The sequence below is a fragment of the Cyrtonyx montezumae genome, unplaced genomic scaffold, assembly GCF_038088225.1.
Source record: "Cyrtonyx montezumae isolate F1298 unplaced genomic scaffold, pur_monq_1.0 scaffold_8, whole genome shotgun sequence".
NCBI classification, from domain to species: Eukaryota; Metazoa; Chordata; class Aves; order Galliformes; family Odontophoridae; genus Cyrtonyx; species Cyrtonyx montezumae.
Genome location: NW_027072089.1, coordinates 65763486 through 65779463, shown reverse-complemented (window position 1 = coordinate 65779463; position 15978 = coordinate 65763486). Strand labels below are relative to the sequence as shown.

The 15978-nt window shown below is 35.9% G+C and overlaps 1 protein-coding gene across 1 annotated transcript in view; it reads left to right on the top strand.

Moving 5' to 3' along the window:
- The window catches only part of ABCA13 (ATP binding cassette subfamily A member 13), a 162663-nt gene that overhangs the window by 106442 nt on the left and 40243 nt on the right, over positions 1–15978 (top strand). The window contains exons 41-44 of the mRNA XM_065753646.1: positions 6718–6826; positions 11238–11292; positions 11853–12030; positions 15021–15136. Of these exons, the coding sequence (XP_065609718.1) occupies positions 6718–6826; positions 11238–11292; positions 11853–12030; positions 15021–15136 (458 nt within the window). The remainder of the gene's footprint in view (positions 1–6717; positions 6827–11237; positions 11293–11852; positions 12031–15020; positions 15137–15978) is intronic.

The window sequence follows — 15978 nt, the reverse complement described above, 5'->3', positions numbered from 1 at the left end:
AAGCAGTTTTACATGAGCCAAATGATAAACCTTTTGTTTACCCTCTGAACCTATTTCAGGGTCCAACTGAGCTCATCTTTAAAACTAGTTTTTAGGTGACAAGCCCAAATATAATTTTATATTCGTGTTCTATGAAAAGTCAATGTCTGAACTGGGGGAAAAAAAAGAGTCCAATCAACTTCTCAGAAATTTGTTATTGATATTTGTAACATTTTTGCAATAAATATTATTTTTGCTTTGCTGCATTTCTCTCTCTTTTTCTTTAATTTTTTTCCCTCCCACTCATTGTTTTTTAAAAATAAAGATTTCAGTTCTGGAAATTGTTAATTCTACATAAATAGTACAAGTTAACTTTCACATAACTGCCCTGCGTTGGTGAGCAACTTCTCATTTTTACCCCCAGAATAACCTGCATCTTGATGAAATTGGTTGAACTGTGAAATCTGGGTATCCTCTGGCAATGGACTGTCCTGTCTTACAATTCTGCATATAGCTGTTGATTTCTGTCCAGTGTTACCCCAAGAGTCAGGAACAGAAGGATTATTCTAAGTGCAAATGAAGTCGGGAGCTTTTTCTTGAGGACTTTTGGTGCATACTGGAAAGACATTATGAAAATTTGGGTTGGGATCTAGAGGCTAAAGGGGAATTATTAGTACAAAGTATTTTTTCTTCTTGGAAATGTCTTTTGAGGACTATTCAAATGTAAGACCAGTAAGGAGGAAAGCAGTTTTGGAAGAGTATTTGAAGAATCTCAGTAACCTCTTTTCTTATTGTACAAGCAGATTTATTATCAGAGGAAGCTGTGAGATTTGACCTTCTGGATTCCAAATTGGAGTATAAGGGAAAGATCTTTATATCTTCAAAATATTTTATATGACATTGGCACTAGATTTAATTTTCTCTTAGAAATGAAGAAGAAAACAGGAGTGTAATTAACCTTGATCTCAAAATCCCTTTTGGTAGAAAGTGCAGTTAAAACAGGATATAGATATTCTCCCACTCTTGCTAACATCATTTTGTGTTTAGTTTTGCAAGTTGCTGTGTGATTGCAGTGTCTTTTCTTCCTACTTTTACTTGAAAATATCAGATATACATACTCTGCCTTATAAATATTTTCATGTAGGTCATTTGAAATCTCCTTTACCTCCAGATTTCTTATAAGAAATCTGAACTCCTGTTCCATAAATCCTTAATTAGTAATTTGAGGTACTACAGGTTTGCAGTAAGATTTGTTCTTCTGACTGCTGTTTTTGTCCTCTGTATCTTTATATATTTTAAACTATAATTTTGACGTGAGAGGACTGTGTTTTTTGTCAGGGCCCTTTATTTACTTAATGTCTTATGCATAGAGCTCCACCTGGCATCAACAAAAGGATAAATTATAATTATACTTTTTGTGAGTAAGCTTCATATTTCAGAGCCAAAGAAAATATTGGAGTGGGTTTATAAAGGGCACTGTGTTATCTAAAATACCTCCTGGAAGTGGCTTTCAACTGATGCAATGTCAAATTATTGCATTAACCTTTCAATAATTAATGATCAGACTCTTACTTTGACCTTTCAGGCTTGTTCATGAGACAGTGAATGTACCATTTACATAGTTTCATATGAAGTAAAATGAGAAATCTGTATCTTTAAGGATGCCTTTCTGAGAGTACAAGAGCTCTCTGTTACTAGAAAAAGAAATCAGTGCCTGGGTAGATCATGGAGCAGATACCCCTGGAAGAGATGTTAAGACCAGGCACACACAAGATGAGGCAGAGATCTGAGACAACCAGAACTGTTTCAGCAAGGGCAGTTCTTTCTTGCCCAATCTGGTGGCTTTCCATAATGGAATGACTGCATTGGTGGGCAAAGGAAGAGCGACTGATGGTGTCTACCTGGACTTGTGCAAGACCTTTAACATGGTCTCACACGACCTTCTCATCTCCAAATTGGAAAGATATGGATTTGAAGGCTGGACTACTTGGTGGATAAATAATTGGTTGGGTGATGGAGCTGATACAACAAAAGGAAGGGACACCATCTGGAGGGACCTGAACATGCTTGAAAAGACATACAAGAGTCTGATGAGGTTTAACAAGGCCAAGTACAAAGTGTTGCACTTGGGTTGAGGCAGTCTCAGATTCAAGTACAGACTGGGAGAAGAACTCATTGAGACCTGCAGAGAAAGACTTGGGGATTCTGACGTACAAAAAGCTGGACATGAGCCACCAGTGAGCTCTTGCAGGCCAGAAGGTCAAAGGAATCGTGAGCTGCATCAAAAGAGAGGTGGCAGCAGGGTGAGGGAGGTGATTGTCCCTCTCCACTCTGCCCTTGCAAGACCCCATCTTGGAGTACTGTGTCCAAGCCCCAGGGCCCCCAGCACAGGAAGGATGTGGAGCTGTTGCATTGGGTTCAGAGGAGTACCACTATGATGATCAGAGGGCTGGAGCACCTCTCCTGAGAAGAAAGGTGTTAAGGGAGTTGGGCTTGTTTAGCTTGGAGAGGGGAAGGCTCTGGGGAGATTTCATTATGGATTTCCTGTACTTGAAGGGAGCTTATATGCAGGGGAAGTATTGACTTTTACGTAGTCTGATAGTGATAGGACAAGGGAGAATGGCTATAAACTAAAAGAGGGGAGATTTAGATTAAATGTTAGGAAGAAATCTTTTACTCAGAGGTGATGAGGAGCTGGAAGAAGTTGCCCAGAGAGGTTGTGGATGCCCCATCTCTGGAAGCATTCAGTGCCAGATTGGGTGGGGCCTTCAGCAGGTTGATCTAGTGGCTGGCAATCCTGCCCATGGCCCCATGACAGGAGGTCTCAAACTAGGGGATTATTAAGGTCCTCCCCAACTTTAGCCATTCTATGAGAAAGACAAGAATCTATCTACTGTACCAGACTTGACTGATTAAAAACATCGACAATGGACAATAATTGATGAAGATGATGATATACAGCAAAAGCACAACTCTACTTCAAATGTTCTTTCCTCCCCCCTCACCCCCCACTGACTTTTCCAGATTTCTTGACCACATATTTCTTTCTTTTGGTAATTGTGAGCAAAAATATTCCATAATTATTACATATTTGCTGTTATATGTAACAATTCTAAATAGGAAAAATAAATTTTAACTAGTCCAGAAAGGCAATCTGTAGCCTTTAGTGGCATTCTGAAGTGTTCAGTATGAAAGGTTGAAATTTGAGGCTTTATTATGCAGCAATATTAAAAATGTCTAGGGGAAGATACATCTCTCCTGTTTAATACTCGTTCTCTGTCTATCTTTATCCATTTCCTTTATAGAGAGTACGTTAAAACATTGGTCTAATATTGGTCTAATTCTAGAATATGAGTTGTGGATAAAAATTATGTGGAGGAATCATTTGTGGGGAAATTTATTTTTACAGAATTTAGTTTTAATTTAGAGATGGGCAGTGTTTTTCCCTGAGAACAAATAGATAGATGACACAAGAAACATGAAATATATTTCAGCCAGAAATAACATTTTTTCTTTTTTATATTTTAGCTTTGTGAACAATTAGAATGAATCACAAGGATTTTGAAAAAAGCAGCTTGAATATATGTTATGATAAAGAGAGCAACCTCAGATGCTCTTTCTTTCGCTTACCACTGTATTATAAGCAATGAAAGAACCACCTTTAATTTGGTTATTTTCTGGTGATTTGATTCAGTTGTATATTATACTTTGAATGAAGAATTCCAATTACTATGTGGGATATTGAAATGTATGGCTATACACAATGCTGTAGTGTGGTTTTTTTTTTTCATTTGAATATTGGTCACATTATTATGTTTCTAAGGCATTATATAGTTAGAATAGTTGAAACTTTCCCTGCTTCAATTAAATGAGAATGTGTCATCAGGGTTTTGCTTTATTGTTTTTTAATTGCCTTTTATTCAGTATGATGAACAAAATTGGATTGGATTTTCATTGTGTGTTTGTAACTTTCTATTCTGCACAAATCTTTTTAAACTAGGCACAATAAGAAATTGGTGTGTGGAAATGACTGGCTACCCTTGAACATTTGTTTTTGTCTAGTACCTATTTGCACAGGAGATCCAGCAGCGGAAGAATTTGCACTTTTTTCTGCGATATGGTTTTTATTTCAGTTCATCTCTGAGGAACGCTCTTGTTGATTAAAAACATGGGAGACCTAGTCTGTGTAGTAATTTGTGGGCAGTGAACTGGAGGAAAGCAAAGGAGTTGCATAGAAGTTTATAAAAAAGGAAAGATTTTTTTTTCTTTCAAGACGGGAATATAGGATGATTATGAGATTTGAGGTAACTGTGAAGACCACATAACGAACAGAGTAGAAAATGTGGAAACTACTGTAAGCAAGAGCAGTGATACTTGACCAAAGTTGCACGTTTGTGAAATAATACTGAATGGGACTTATGGCAAAGAAGATTTAAGGGAAAGAGACACAGAAGAAGTGATGATGGAGCTCAGATTAGTGTTTGACAGCTAAATGGGAGGATTTGGGTGTTTCAGACCTTGCCTCACAACAGAATACAGTGGAGAGATCCAAGCAAGTAGATAGTAAGGAAAATAAAATCAGAAATAAAGAACAAAATAGAACAGTAGATAGACTGAACTAGGAAGCATGAAAAAGAACATGACAGAAAGGCCCAAGTCGGGATCTTAGTATCCAAGTAAGTATTGTTCCTGGATTCTGAAAGGAAAAAGCGCACTATTATCTGTGACTAAATTGGAACCTTTCTTGTCGCTCAGGAAGCCAAGGATAATTGCTTGTTAAAGGTGCAGAGTCAACTTTGTCCTTCATGGCATAGTTTCATACTCACTGTGTAAGCAGTGCATCTTCCTTTCTTTCCCACCTTTCTTCCTTTCTTTCCCACCTTTCTTCCTTTCTTTCCCACCTTTCTTCCTTTCTTTCCCACCTTTCTTTCTTTCTTTCCCACCTTTCTTTCTTTCTTTCCCACCTTTCCCACCTTTCTTTCTTTCCCACCTTTCTTTCTTTCCCACCTTTCTTTCTTTCCCACCTTTCTTTCTTTCCCACCTTTCTTTCTTTCCCACCTTTCTTTCTTTCCCACCTTTCTTTCTTTCCCACCTTTCTTTCTTTCCCACCTTTCTTTCTTTCTTTCTTTCTTTCTTTCTTTCTTTCCCACCTTTCTTTCTTTCTTTCTTTCTTTCTTTCTTTCTTTCTTTCTTTCTTTCTTTCTTTCTTTCTTTCTTTCTTTCTTTCTTTCTTTCTTTCTTTCTTTCTTTCTTTCTTTCTTTCTTTCTTTCTTTCTTTCTTTCTTTCTTTCTTTCTTTCTTTCTTTCTTTCTTTCTTTCTTTCTTTCTTTCTTTCTTTCTTTCTTTCTTTCTTTCTTTCTTTTCTTTCTTTCTTTCTTTCTTTCTTTCTTTCTTTCTTTCTTTCTTTCCCACCTTTCTTTCCCACCTTTCTTTCCCACCTTTCTTTCCCACCTTTCTTTCCCACCTTTCTTTCCCACCTTTCTTTCCCACCTTTCTTTCCCACCTTTCTTTCCCACCTTTCTTTCCCACCTTTCTTTCCCACCTTTCTTTCCCACCTTTCTTTCCCACCTTTCTTTCCCACCTTTCTTTCCCACCTTTCTTTCCCACCTTTCTTTCCCACCTTTCTTTCCCACCTTTCTTTCCCACCTTTCTTTCCCACCTTTCTTTCCCACCTTTCTTTCCCACCTTTCTTTCCCACCTTTCTTTCCCACCTTTCTTTCCCACCTTTCTTTCCCACCTTTCTTTCCCACCTTTCTTTCCCACCTTTCTTTCCCACCTTTCTTTCCCACCTTTCTTTCCCACCTTTCTTTCCCACCTTTCTTTCCCACCTTTCTTTCCCACCTTTCTTTCCCACCTTTCTTTCCCACCTTTCTTTCCCACCTTTCTTTCCCACCTTTCTTTCCCACCTTTCTTTCCCACCTTTCTTTCCCACCTTTCTTTCCCACCTTTCTTTCCCACCTTTCTTTCCCACCTTTCTTTCCCACCTTTCTTTCCCACCTTTCTTTCCCACCTTTCTTTCCCACCTTTCTTTCCCACCTTTCTTTCCCACCTTTCTTTCCCACCTTTCTTTCCCACCTTTCTTTCCCACCTTTCTTTCCCACCTTTCTTTCTTTCCCACCTTTCTTTTTTTCTTTCCCACCTTTCTTTCTTTCCCACCTTTCTTTTTTTCTTTCCCACCTTTCTTTTTTTCTTTCCCACCTTTCTTTCTTTCCCACCTTTCTTTCTTTCCCACCTTTCTTTCTTTCCCACCTTTCTTTCTTTCCCACCTTTCTTGGACATAGTCTGTTTCCAGGCATTTTATTCTGTATGTCACTTGCAGGTATTACTTTAAGTCTTTTTTGAATGTCAGTAATTAACATACTTCACTTGTAACACTATTTTTCCTCATGTTTTATGTTTCTGTTTAAATTGGAAAATATTGCTTTTAAAGTGTTTTCCTGTGTTATTTGTTTAAAAAAAAATGTTTGTAAAGTAAAAAAGCATTTCATTAAACCAGAGAATCTCAGTTAATTAAGTTTGCAACTCCAAGAGTAGAAAACAACCTGCTACATTTTGTTGAAAGTCCAGTGCAAATACAATTATTCTGTTCAGCCTGGGTCATCTTCTTCTGTAAATAATTATCTTAAAAGGAGAATTCATCTTTAATATCTTTATGCAATTCTTTAAATTATTGGAGTTTTCAGATCAGTGTTCAGACCCTTTCTATTTTTGATTCACAATTTCCTTTCCCTCTTTCAGGTGTGGTACAACCAGAAAGGTTTCCATTCACTGCCTTCCTACCTAAATGAACTCAATAACTTCATTCTGTGGATGAATTTGCCTCCAGATGAGGATTGGAGACAGTATGGTAATAGTCCATCAATTATCTATTAATATCTGTCATGGTTTTATGTTTTTTATTATCAGTATTCCACATCATAACATCATGTAGTGCACTGGTAGTTATAGAGTTAATGCTGCAGTTCCATGAATTGTCAATAATTCTGGGTACCTGGTTCTCAGAAGAGAAAGAGTGAACTACGGATGGCAAAAGACTTCATTGTTCTGTTTCCATTTTCCATCCAAATGGAAATCCAAACTTCCTACGCATCAGATTGTGGCCACTTCACCTCATCCTATCACCACACACCTCTGAAAATAGTCTGGCTTCATCTCTTTGCCTACTGCTCCTTAGATATTTATAGACATGGATCAGATCCCCTCTGAGTCTTCTTTTCTCAAGGCTGAACAGACCCAGGTCACTCAGCCTATCCTCATAGGGAAGATGCTCCACATCCTTCATCATCTTTATGGCCCTCTGCTGGACTCTATTGAGTTATTAATTGTGGAGATTCCTGTCTTTTTTTGTACCAGGGAGCCCAAATCAGGTCTCAGTACTCCACATGAGGCCTCAAGAGAGGAGAGTAGAGGGGGAAGATCACCATCCTTGGCCTGCTGGCTGCACTCTTTTTAATGCACCCCAGGATGCCCTTGGTCTTCTTGGACATCAGGGCACACTGCTGGCTCATGGCCAACCTATTTTATGTCTACATTCTAAAGCAATTCCTTTATATATTAGAGAAAGTTTAAAGGTCTAAAAAAATCTTAACATTATTTACTTTTTGAATACAGCATTAAAACCCTGATGTAGATTAAGGATGTCCATGATCACATTTTTTATTGCTTGAAATTGCTGATGCAGGGCTTTGGAAAGATTGGAACTAGTAGCTAGCACAGTTCTGAGCTTGTGCCCATGAAAAAACCTAAACTGTCACTGTAAAAATAATATGATCAAAGCCATGCCAAGAACATAGACAAATGATGTTTTAGGACAATTGAAAAATTTCTGGTTTCAGTGAAGTTGGGAGAGCGTAACAGCTATCTATTGATGTGAGAGAAATCATTTTATATTTAGAAATTTAAGTAAAGATACAGACAAGACTTGAACTGAATTGTTTTATTGTTGATACCGATTGTCATGCGTGTTTCCCTAGTGAATACTGAGCTGCTTAAATTCTCTCCGAAGGCTTACAAATAAGATCATTAAAATAAAATACAATCATTATGTAAACATCACCTATATCTGTTCAATAGGAGTTTTGTCATTTGGATCTTCTTGGTTTGTAATTTTTGCTTTTTATTTTTTAAATTTAAGCCCTTGAAGATGATGTTTAGTTTTCAACTTAATGAGCATCATTATAGCAGCTTTATGTAATAAGAATGCACATTAAGGCAAGAAAGCATCAATAAGCACATTCTACATCATGCTAATAGCTATGCTGGGACAAAGAGATATGTAAAGAAAGAGTCTAGGTGGCTAGGAGGATAAGTTTATGAAGTTCGTTTGTTTGTAATAAATAAATATATAACACATGTGTTGCCAAATGGCTTAAATGAGAAGTGCAGTATTATTTTGGTCTTGGATGATACTGTGTGATTTTCTGTTCCACAGATTCAAGAGAACTTTTTTTCTCCTAAGAGTTACAAACTTGGTTTTATGTAAATTCATCATCTACTTTTATACTGAGGAATGTAGCAAAATGCAGGAAAACTTAATGCTCCAGACTAACTGAAAATTTTGAAATAATGAATGAAAAATTAGTATTAGTACTTATGTTATAATTTGATATGATTTGGAATTCTATCAGAACTGACTGCTTTTAATAAGAGCATATTTGGGATAATAGAAATCAGCAACCTTTTTACGTTTTATCTCAGTTGTGTATAAATTTTCAAAAATGCAATCCATTTTTTCATCTTCTTGTTTCAAATGGAAATTGGCTGTAAAAAATGATTCCTACTTTTAAGAAGAGTAATAACTTTTTTGGACTCTTCCATGTAGTGTAATTTGCTTTTTGGTCAGTATTGTATGAGACAAGCCTGCAAGGAGCAATATGCTATTTAATGTTTGTTAGATCATTCCCACCATTTTCTACCTCCCAGCAAGTATCTCTTTTTCAGTCACTATTCTGTAGCAGACAGTTTAGCAAAATGTGTCTATGCATGGGAATCCAAGACAACTCCTGTTGTCTTCTGAGTAACAGAAGTGTGGTAGTCTGAAAGTTTTGATAGCTTCACCCTGGGTTCTGTATATTTAGTAAAAAATACAAACCATGGTGATTTCAGTAGAGAGATTACTTCCTGGCACATTGCAAATTTATGAGCAGAAGTTTTTATCTGTCAAATATTTGATGTCATGTTGGGATGTAAGTTTTTCCTCATGGAGGAATTCAGGTTCACACCTTTGCTTCAACTGCACTACCATCTCAGGTGCCATTTTGTCAGACTGCCTGTTTGCTGTCGTCTGACTTGTGTTAATAAATAGTAATAGAGTATTGTTGGGAAGGTTCAACCTCTACTGCAGTACCACCACCGTCTATCCCTGAAGTCGTGGACCAACATAGGAAGATAGGACACATTACTTTAGCAGGAGCTGGGTCAATTGTCAACATCTGTCAGATCTGAAAGTTTAATTACATCTATATGGTAAAATCTGGTTTAATTCTAGTTTTTACTGTGAATTATTAATCAATAGGAGTCTCTACATATATGCAAGAAAGACATTCTTTTAATGTGTGTATTTCAACCATTGAGAAAGTCTAGAAAAACTTTCTGGGAATGAAACTCTTTTCCACCATGTGAATTTTCTTCTATACAAGTGGATTTTCACCTGGTACTTGGATCCAGTGGAAAAAAAAAAATTGTGTATTTTTGTTGAGTGATTGGGAATGTGCCAAAATAATTTCAAGGATATCTTAATACGATATTTTTTTAAGAATTTCTCATTATATTTATAGTACAACAGTCTCTTTTGTGGTATAGATCCCACAGCAATACATGACATTCTACAACCTACTTCTGCAGTTCAGAGTGCAGAAAAGCAACTACTACTTATGTTTATTTATTAGATCTAGACTCTGTAAATTACTCAACAGGATACAGTATTTGTTTTGGCAGCTTGGTGATTGAACTCTTTTTGTTGTTAATAAAGTATTTAGCCTTTTCATTACTCTCTTATAATGACATTTCATAGAGAAAAGGATCCCTTATAGGTGCAAATGGTGATCTCTTGCTAATGACAAGAATAAGATGGATGAGGCCACTGTTCAAGACAATGATTCAGCTCAAAACTACTAAAAAATGCCCTCAGTTTCTCCTCACTTTGCTCTATCAGGCGCAGACAAGAGATCTACAGTGAAAGATACATTAATATTTTAGTTTCTGAACCTGAAATACAATTGAAAAGAGAGCAATTTGATGTTAATTAAGAATGTTACATTTTAACTTATTGTCAAGACCCTGGTCAATTACCAGCACTAGTTCAGTTTATATTTCTTGAGTGAAAATGTTTTAGACATTCTACTGTTTTGCTTTAGAAATGATATTTTGTTTAGACTGGTAATAAACTGGAGTATAGAAAAAAAATTCACAATATTGAGAGACAATTTATTTTAAAGTTCTTATATTAAAAATTAACATTTTTATAGCAAAAGGAAGATAATAGAAGCAAATAGATTGTGGTATGATTTCACAGCTGACCTAAATATTCAGGTGCTAGTTTATAGGAAAATAGGATAAGGATTAGTGTGGGAGAGCAACTAAGTTTTATGTCAGTCATAATTACTTTGATTTCTTTTCTGGATTACGTACGGCAAGTCTTCAATTTCATTTATAAACTCAAATTTGTGTTTTAAGCAGTTCAGAATCACAGGGAGGTGAAAATTCCCCTTATAAATTAATAAAGCGTAAGGATCTTGCAAAATACACTGTCTTCGTGTTTTTGTAAAGTTTAAATGAAGGAGAGGTAATTTAGAGCTGAATCTTTGTTCTGGGCAATGAAATTGTAAGTGTCAGGTCCAGAATTTGTTCAGTTCTCCATGATAGCTGAAGAGAGGTAGCAGAAAATAGAGCAAGCAGACTTATGTATACTCTGCTTTGAAGCCATCTTCCTTCCAAGGACAGTGAAGATTTTGCAAGGTGAGAGTTCAAATGGAAGATCAATTACCTTTGCCTGTCAAAGTGAGATGGCTGAAGTTCGCTTTCTTTCAGTTGTTTGTCCTGCTCCTCATTTCATTTTGCTTTGCTTCTTTCTTTTTCTTTCAATGTAGATTTTTGTAAGTGTTTCTACTTTTCATGCTTCACCAGATTTTTTTTCAGGACTGCTTATATTCTTGGAAATCAAAAAGAAAATAAACTGTAGTGAATTTCTGCATGCTGTATTCTCTAGAATTTAAAGTCTTCATGAAGCACTTACTTTTTAGTAATTTTTTTTCTTGCAGGGATCACACTCTACAGCCAACCATATGGAGGAGCCTTGCTGGATGAGGACAAAATGTAAGCAAACTTAAAAAGTACATAAAGCTGCAAAGAATAGATAGCTGAAGCTGATAATTCAATATGCTCATATGTTGCATGCAACAGATGTGACCTGATGGATTCAACTCAGTTCACTGAGTGAAGCATTTTCTCTAGTTTTCTGTTTATACATTGTTCATTGTTTATATAAAATAAGACTTCATTATTTTATAGAGAAAAAATATTGACTGCACTTTACACAGTGTTTTGCACGTATTCTGACATTCTCAGAGTGGTTAAGTAAACTATTGCTGCTAAATTTTAATGCTCTATAAAGGTTGAAATATTTGCAAAAGCCTCACTTTATTATTAAAACATCTAAACACAAGCTATGTTCTGTTACTCATGTATAGTCTTGTTACTCAACACATTATCTTGAGCCTGTTCTATAATATGTTGACAGTGTAGAAACATGGTCTTTGTAAATAGGATTAAAGTCCTAATGTGCATGTTGTTTTGGCAGAGTTAGGCTTGAAAATGTTAGTTGTTTTTTTTTTCTTCACTGTATTTTCATTACATTACTGTGCTTTGTATCCTAGAATGGAGAATGTTCGTCAGTGTGGGGTAGCACTCTGTATCATGCTGGGTTTCTCCATCCTCACTGCATCCATTGGCAGTGCCATAGTGAAAGACAGAGTATCTGGTACAAAACGCTTGCAACACATCACTGGCTTGGGTTACAAAACATACTGGCTTGCTAATTTCTGCTGTGATATGGTATGTATCCTGTAGGGCAGTATGTTCCGGTGTAAATTTTAAATTAGTTATAAGTAAGCAAAAATATGATTATGACATGTGAACACAATTTGAATTATGTAGACTAACAACTTTTTGTATCATGTTTAATACTTCAGTACTGAGATAAAATTCTGTAAAGCAGAAATTGTGTTCTTCATTTTCCAAAGTGGAATTGCAAGAAGGTAAAGTATTTGCTAGGTTTAGGTTGCATAGAAATGCAACCAATACTTGATTTTAAATTAGATTTATGGCAACAAAGTTAAATAAAGTAGGAGTTTTTGCTTACATTCTTGAAGTCCAAGAAGCTGATTTCTTTTCAGACCAGTAAGAAAAGGTGACAAAATAGAACTAATGGGCTTGTAGACCCTAGTCACTGACTTGTCACCAACTACATAATGAAAGTCCTCTGGCTTCTCTTTAAGTATAGATTCCATAAATGTTCTTCAAATATCTTTTTTTAAAATGTCTCTTTAAAAACCAAAAGACAATATTTCTCCATTTATGTGTATATATGCGTGTGTATATGTCCACCGCTGAAAGGCTTTTTCATAATTCACTTGTAATAAAACCTTGCTATAATACCAGCTTTGTGTTAGGAAGGGATTTCAGATTAGCAGATCTACTTCTGTGAAAACTCCTGTTTTTAGAGAACTCAGGTGCTGCATGTCACTTGTTCATTTGGTAACTGTTTTTAGAAGGAAATGGTGAATTGTTTTGACTGAGGAGAGTTTTTTCAGAGGAATGAGCAGTTGCAATGAGCAACTGGAGTCATCTGGATTATTCAAAAGTAATGCAAAGTTTCATTGCCCGAGAGGAGGGATAGAAATTTTCTACACTTTGTTTAACCCACTAGAAAGAAGATCATGGAAGGAAGGTCTGGGATTTAGAATAGACAATGCAAACATGAATTGGCCTTCTCAAGAATAAAGATTTTTTTAGAATACTCTTCATTCTCATTCAAACTCTTCATTCTCATTTAAAATCTGAAACATTAGAGATTCACCCATCCATGCTTGAAATCAGGATTTTCTCACTTGAGCAAGCCTGCAGTAAGAGCACATTTATCCAAAAGTTATTTACATGGTCAGTCAATCTTTGCATTCCCTTTTCTGCCATGTCAGGTAAGAAGGCTTGGTTGAAAACTCGTTCCTTCATCATTCAGTTTCTCCTTGTGCAGTGAAGTCAGCTCGTTATTTTCTGCCAACCTTTTCCTTTCAAAATGTTCTCACAAATTCAGCATTATACTGCATGATCAATCATGATCTGGGAAAGAACAGACACTACTTTAAATGCTAATTGTGCTGCAGATCATCTAGGGACACTGAGCACCTGAATATATGAACTGTCAAATCAGAACTCTCTCTACACATTTTAGACATTTCAGGCTCTGTCCTGTATTATTGGTAGCATAATCTTTACTAGACTTGCAGAGGTGTTTGATTTATGAAACTACTGTCATAAGAATTAGACTGTTTCTGGGATATTTATGCATGTGAACAGTATTCATTACAACATTCAACAAATAGGAAAAGTTTAAGTGCTTGAAAAATTTCGTGACAGATTGCAATGTTTCATTAAGATTAAGTTTGTTTCACTAGAGGAGCAAAATTCAGGAAAATTTTTGTAATATAACCTAATGTTAATAAGTGTTCTTCCAGAAAAAGGAATCAAATATATCTGTCTGTTGAAACATTTTAGTCTCAAATGCTTTGTGACTTCTATGCCATGCTTCTTAAATGGCTCCAGAATAACTGAATCCCAAATCTGTGGCGTAGTACTGTATGATATTTATTCCACTGGTGGTGTCATAAAATGCACTGTGAACAAAATGAAAACATTGCTCAATTGTCTTTCATTTAAAAAATGTCTGTCTTTCTAACAACAAAGAAATTATGCTCTCTGATTTAGCTGTGAACTGTTTTGCATAGTGCTTCAGTATGAATGTTTATTTTTGCAGTAAGGATACTGAGCAACAATGAGTATTTAGCTAGAACTTAATGAATAATCACTCATTGCATTTATTGCAGTTTCATCTCAGAATCTAAGCTATGTAAGTAATGGGATATTGGTGGGAAGGGTTCAACCTCTACTGCTGAACCATCAACATCCACCTCAGACACTGTGGGTCAACATTTAAAAATAAAAAATAATGATATAATAGGAGGCATTACTTTCAGAGCAGCCCTCAAATATTAGGATAAGATTAAATGTTATACAGCATGGGAGTGGAGGCTGTCTTTGGAACTCAGCTTCAATGAACAGAGCAGACAAATACTGAGAATGGAACCGAGTGCAAATTTTCATTTCTTGATCTGAGCAGAACCCATCTCTCTTGACTGTTTGGACGTTAATATCCTGTAACAGTTACATCTCCCTGCTATTCAGTACTTTTCAACATTGTCTCAGGAGACTATATAGAAACTGCTTCCTCTATTGCCTCTAACTCTTGTAAATATTATGCCTGTTCATATTAAAAAGTTGTTCTTTACTTTATCAACACATACAGTCCTTCATTAATGCCTCTTTCAAAACTGTGTTCTTACTGGTCTCCTGTGACTGATACATAAATCAATGAAAATATTCTTTCTGGATCCAAGACACTGTATTCACACTCCAATTGGATGTTTTGGAGCAATAGTCCCAGATGGACTCATTATCTGGAAGGGTTAGCTTGTTAAAAGGATGTATTGGAAAGGTCAATAGAGTCAGAATTAAGGGGAATATTCTGTAGATGGATTTTATTTTGTCAGGGAAGTTTAATGTGTACTTGTATAAGAGAGACAGCTTCATGGCCAGCATTGGACTATGAAATAGCAGAGTTCTTCTGCCTAATGTTTCATAATTAAGTGTATAATTATATTTCAAATATGAAAAAGTTAATTTCTAGAGCTCTTCTATGCTAATTAAGGAAGACCAGTAAGAAATGCTCACCTGCTAAGTACCTTTTTTTTTTCTTCTTGTATTTCTAGCTGTTTTATATGTTTCCCGTCACCCTGTGTGTTGGTGTTATTACTGCCTTCCAGCTATCAGCCTTCACTTTCCGAAATAATTTGGCAGCCACTGTTATCCTGCTGGTTCTCTTTGGGTATGTGATTGGAAATGCTACTATGGAATTACTTTTTGTAGAAAACAAAGAGAAATCTTTACACTTGCTTTGTACCTGTTGCTGAATGCATGGTTTTCTCTCTTTGGAAACAATTATGATTCTGCAAAAGATAATGAGAAAATAGAGTTAAATGTGAGTTTGAAAGTTTGACATGGAAGGGTGAGGAGGTGGAATTTTCTTGCCCACTCAGGAAATGAAAAAGAATAAAAAGAACTGTAAATGTTGATCATTTGTTATTAGAAATGGATTGTATGTTACCATACAGAAAGGAGCGAATAATAACAGCCAGGTCAGAATTTCAGTACTAAATGCTGCAGAGGATCATAAAGAAGGAGAGTAATGGCAGTATTTTATTATAGTTCTACCCATTTCATTTAATTCTTTTGTTTTACACATCTCCAACAACTTACATTTTCAGTGAGAAGGCTCTTCAAAATATAGTACTGACCTGGTTGAAGATTTGTCTCCAGGTAGTACAGTGGGATAGGAAAGTCTTTCCATCTACCTTTTGAGCTTAAGTGAAATGGAAAAAAAAAGTTATAAGAAGTTAAAATCACTGGTTAAATTAAGTGTTGATATTTCTCTAGAAATCTAAATCAAACTGTGTGCTTAAACTAATGGTTTGTCTGTGCTCTTGCCTTGACTCTTCTTATGTTCAGTCCGAGGTGATGTGAAAATCAGAAAATGATTAGTTATGCAATAAGGATTCTGAAGGATTTTTCTTCAGTTCTCTATGAAATAATTGTTGCTGTTTGTATAACTTATAAAACAGGTATTTAGATAGCGAAATACAAATCCTGATGAGACGATACAGGGATAGA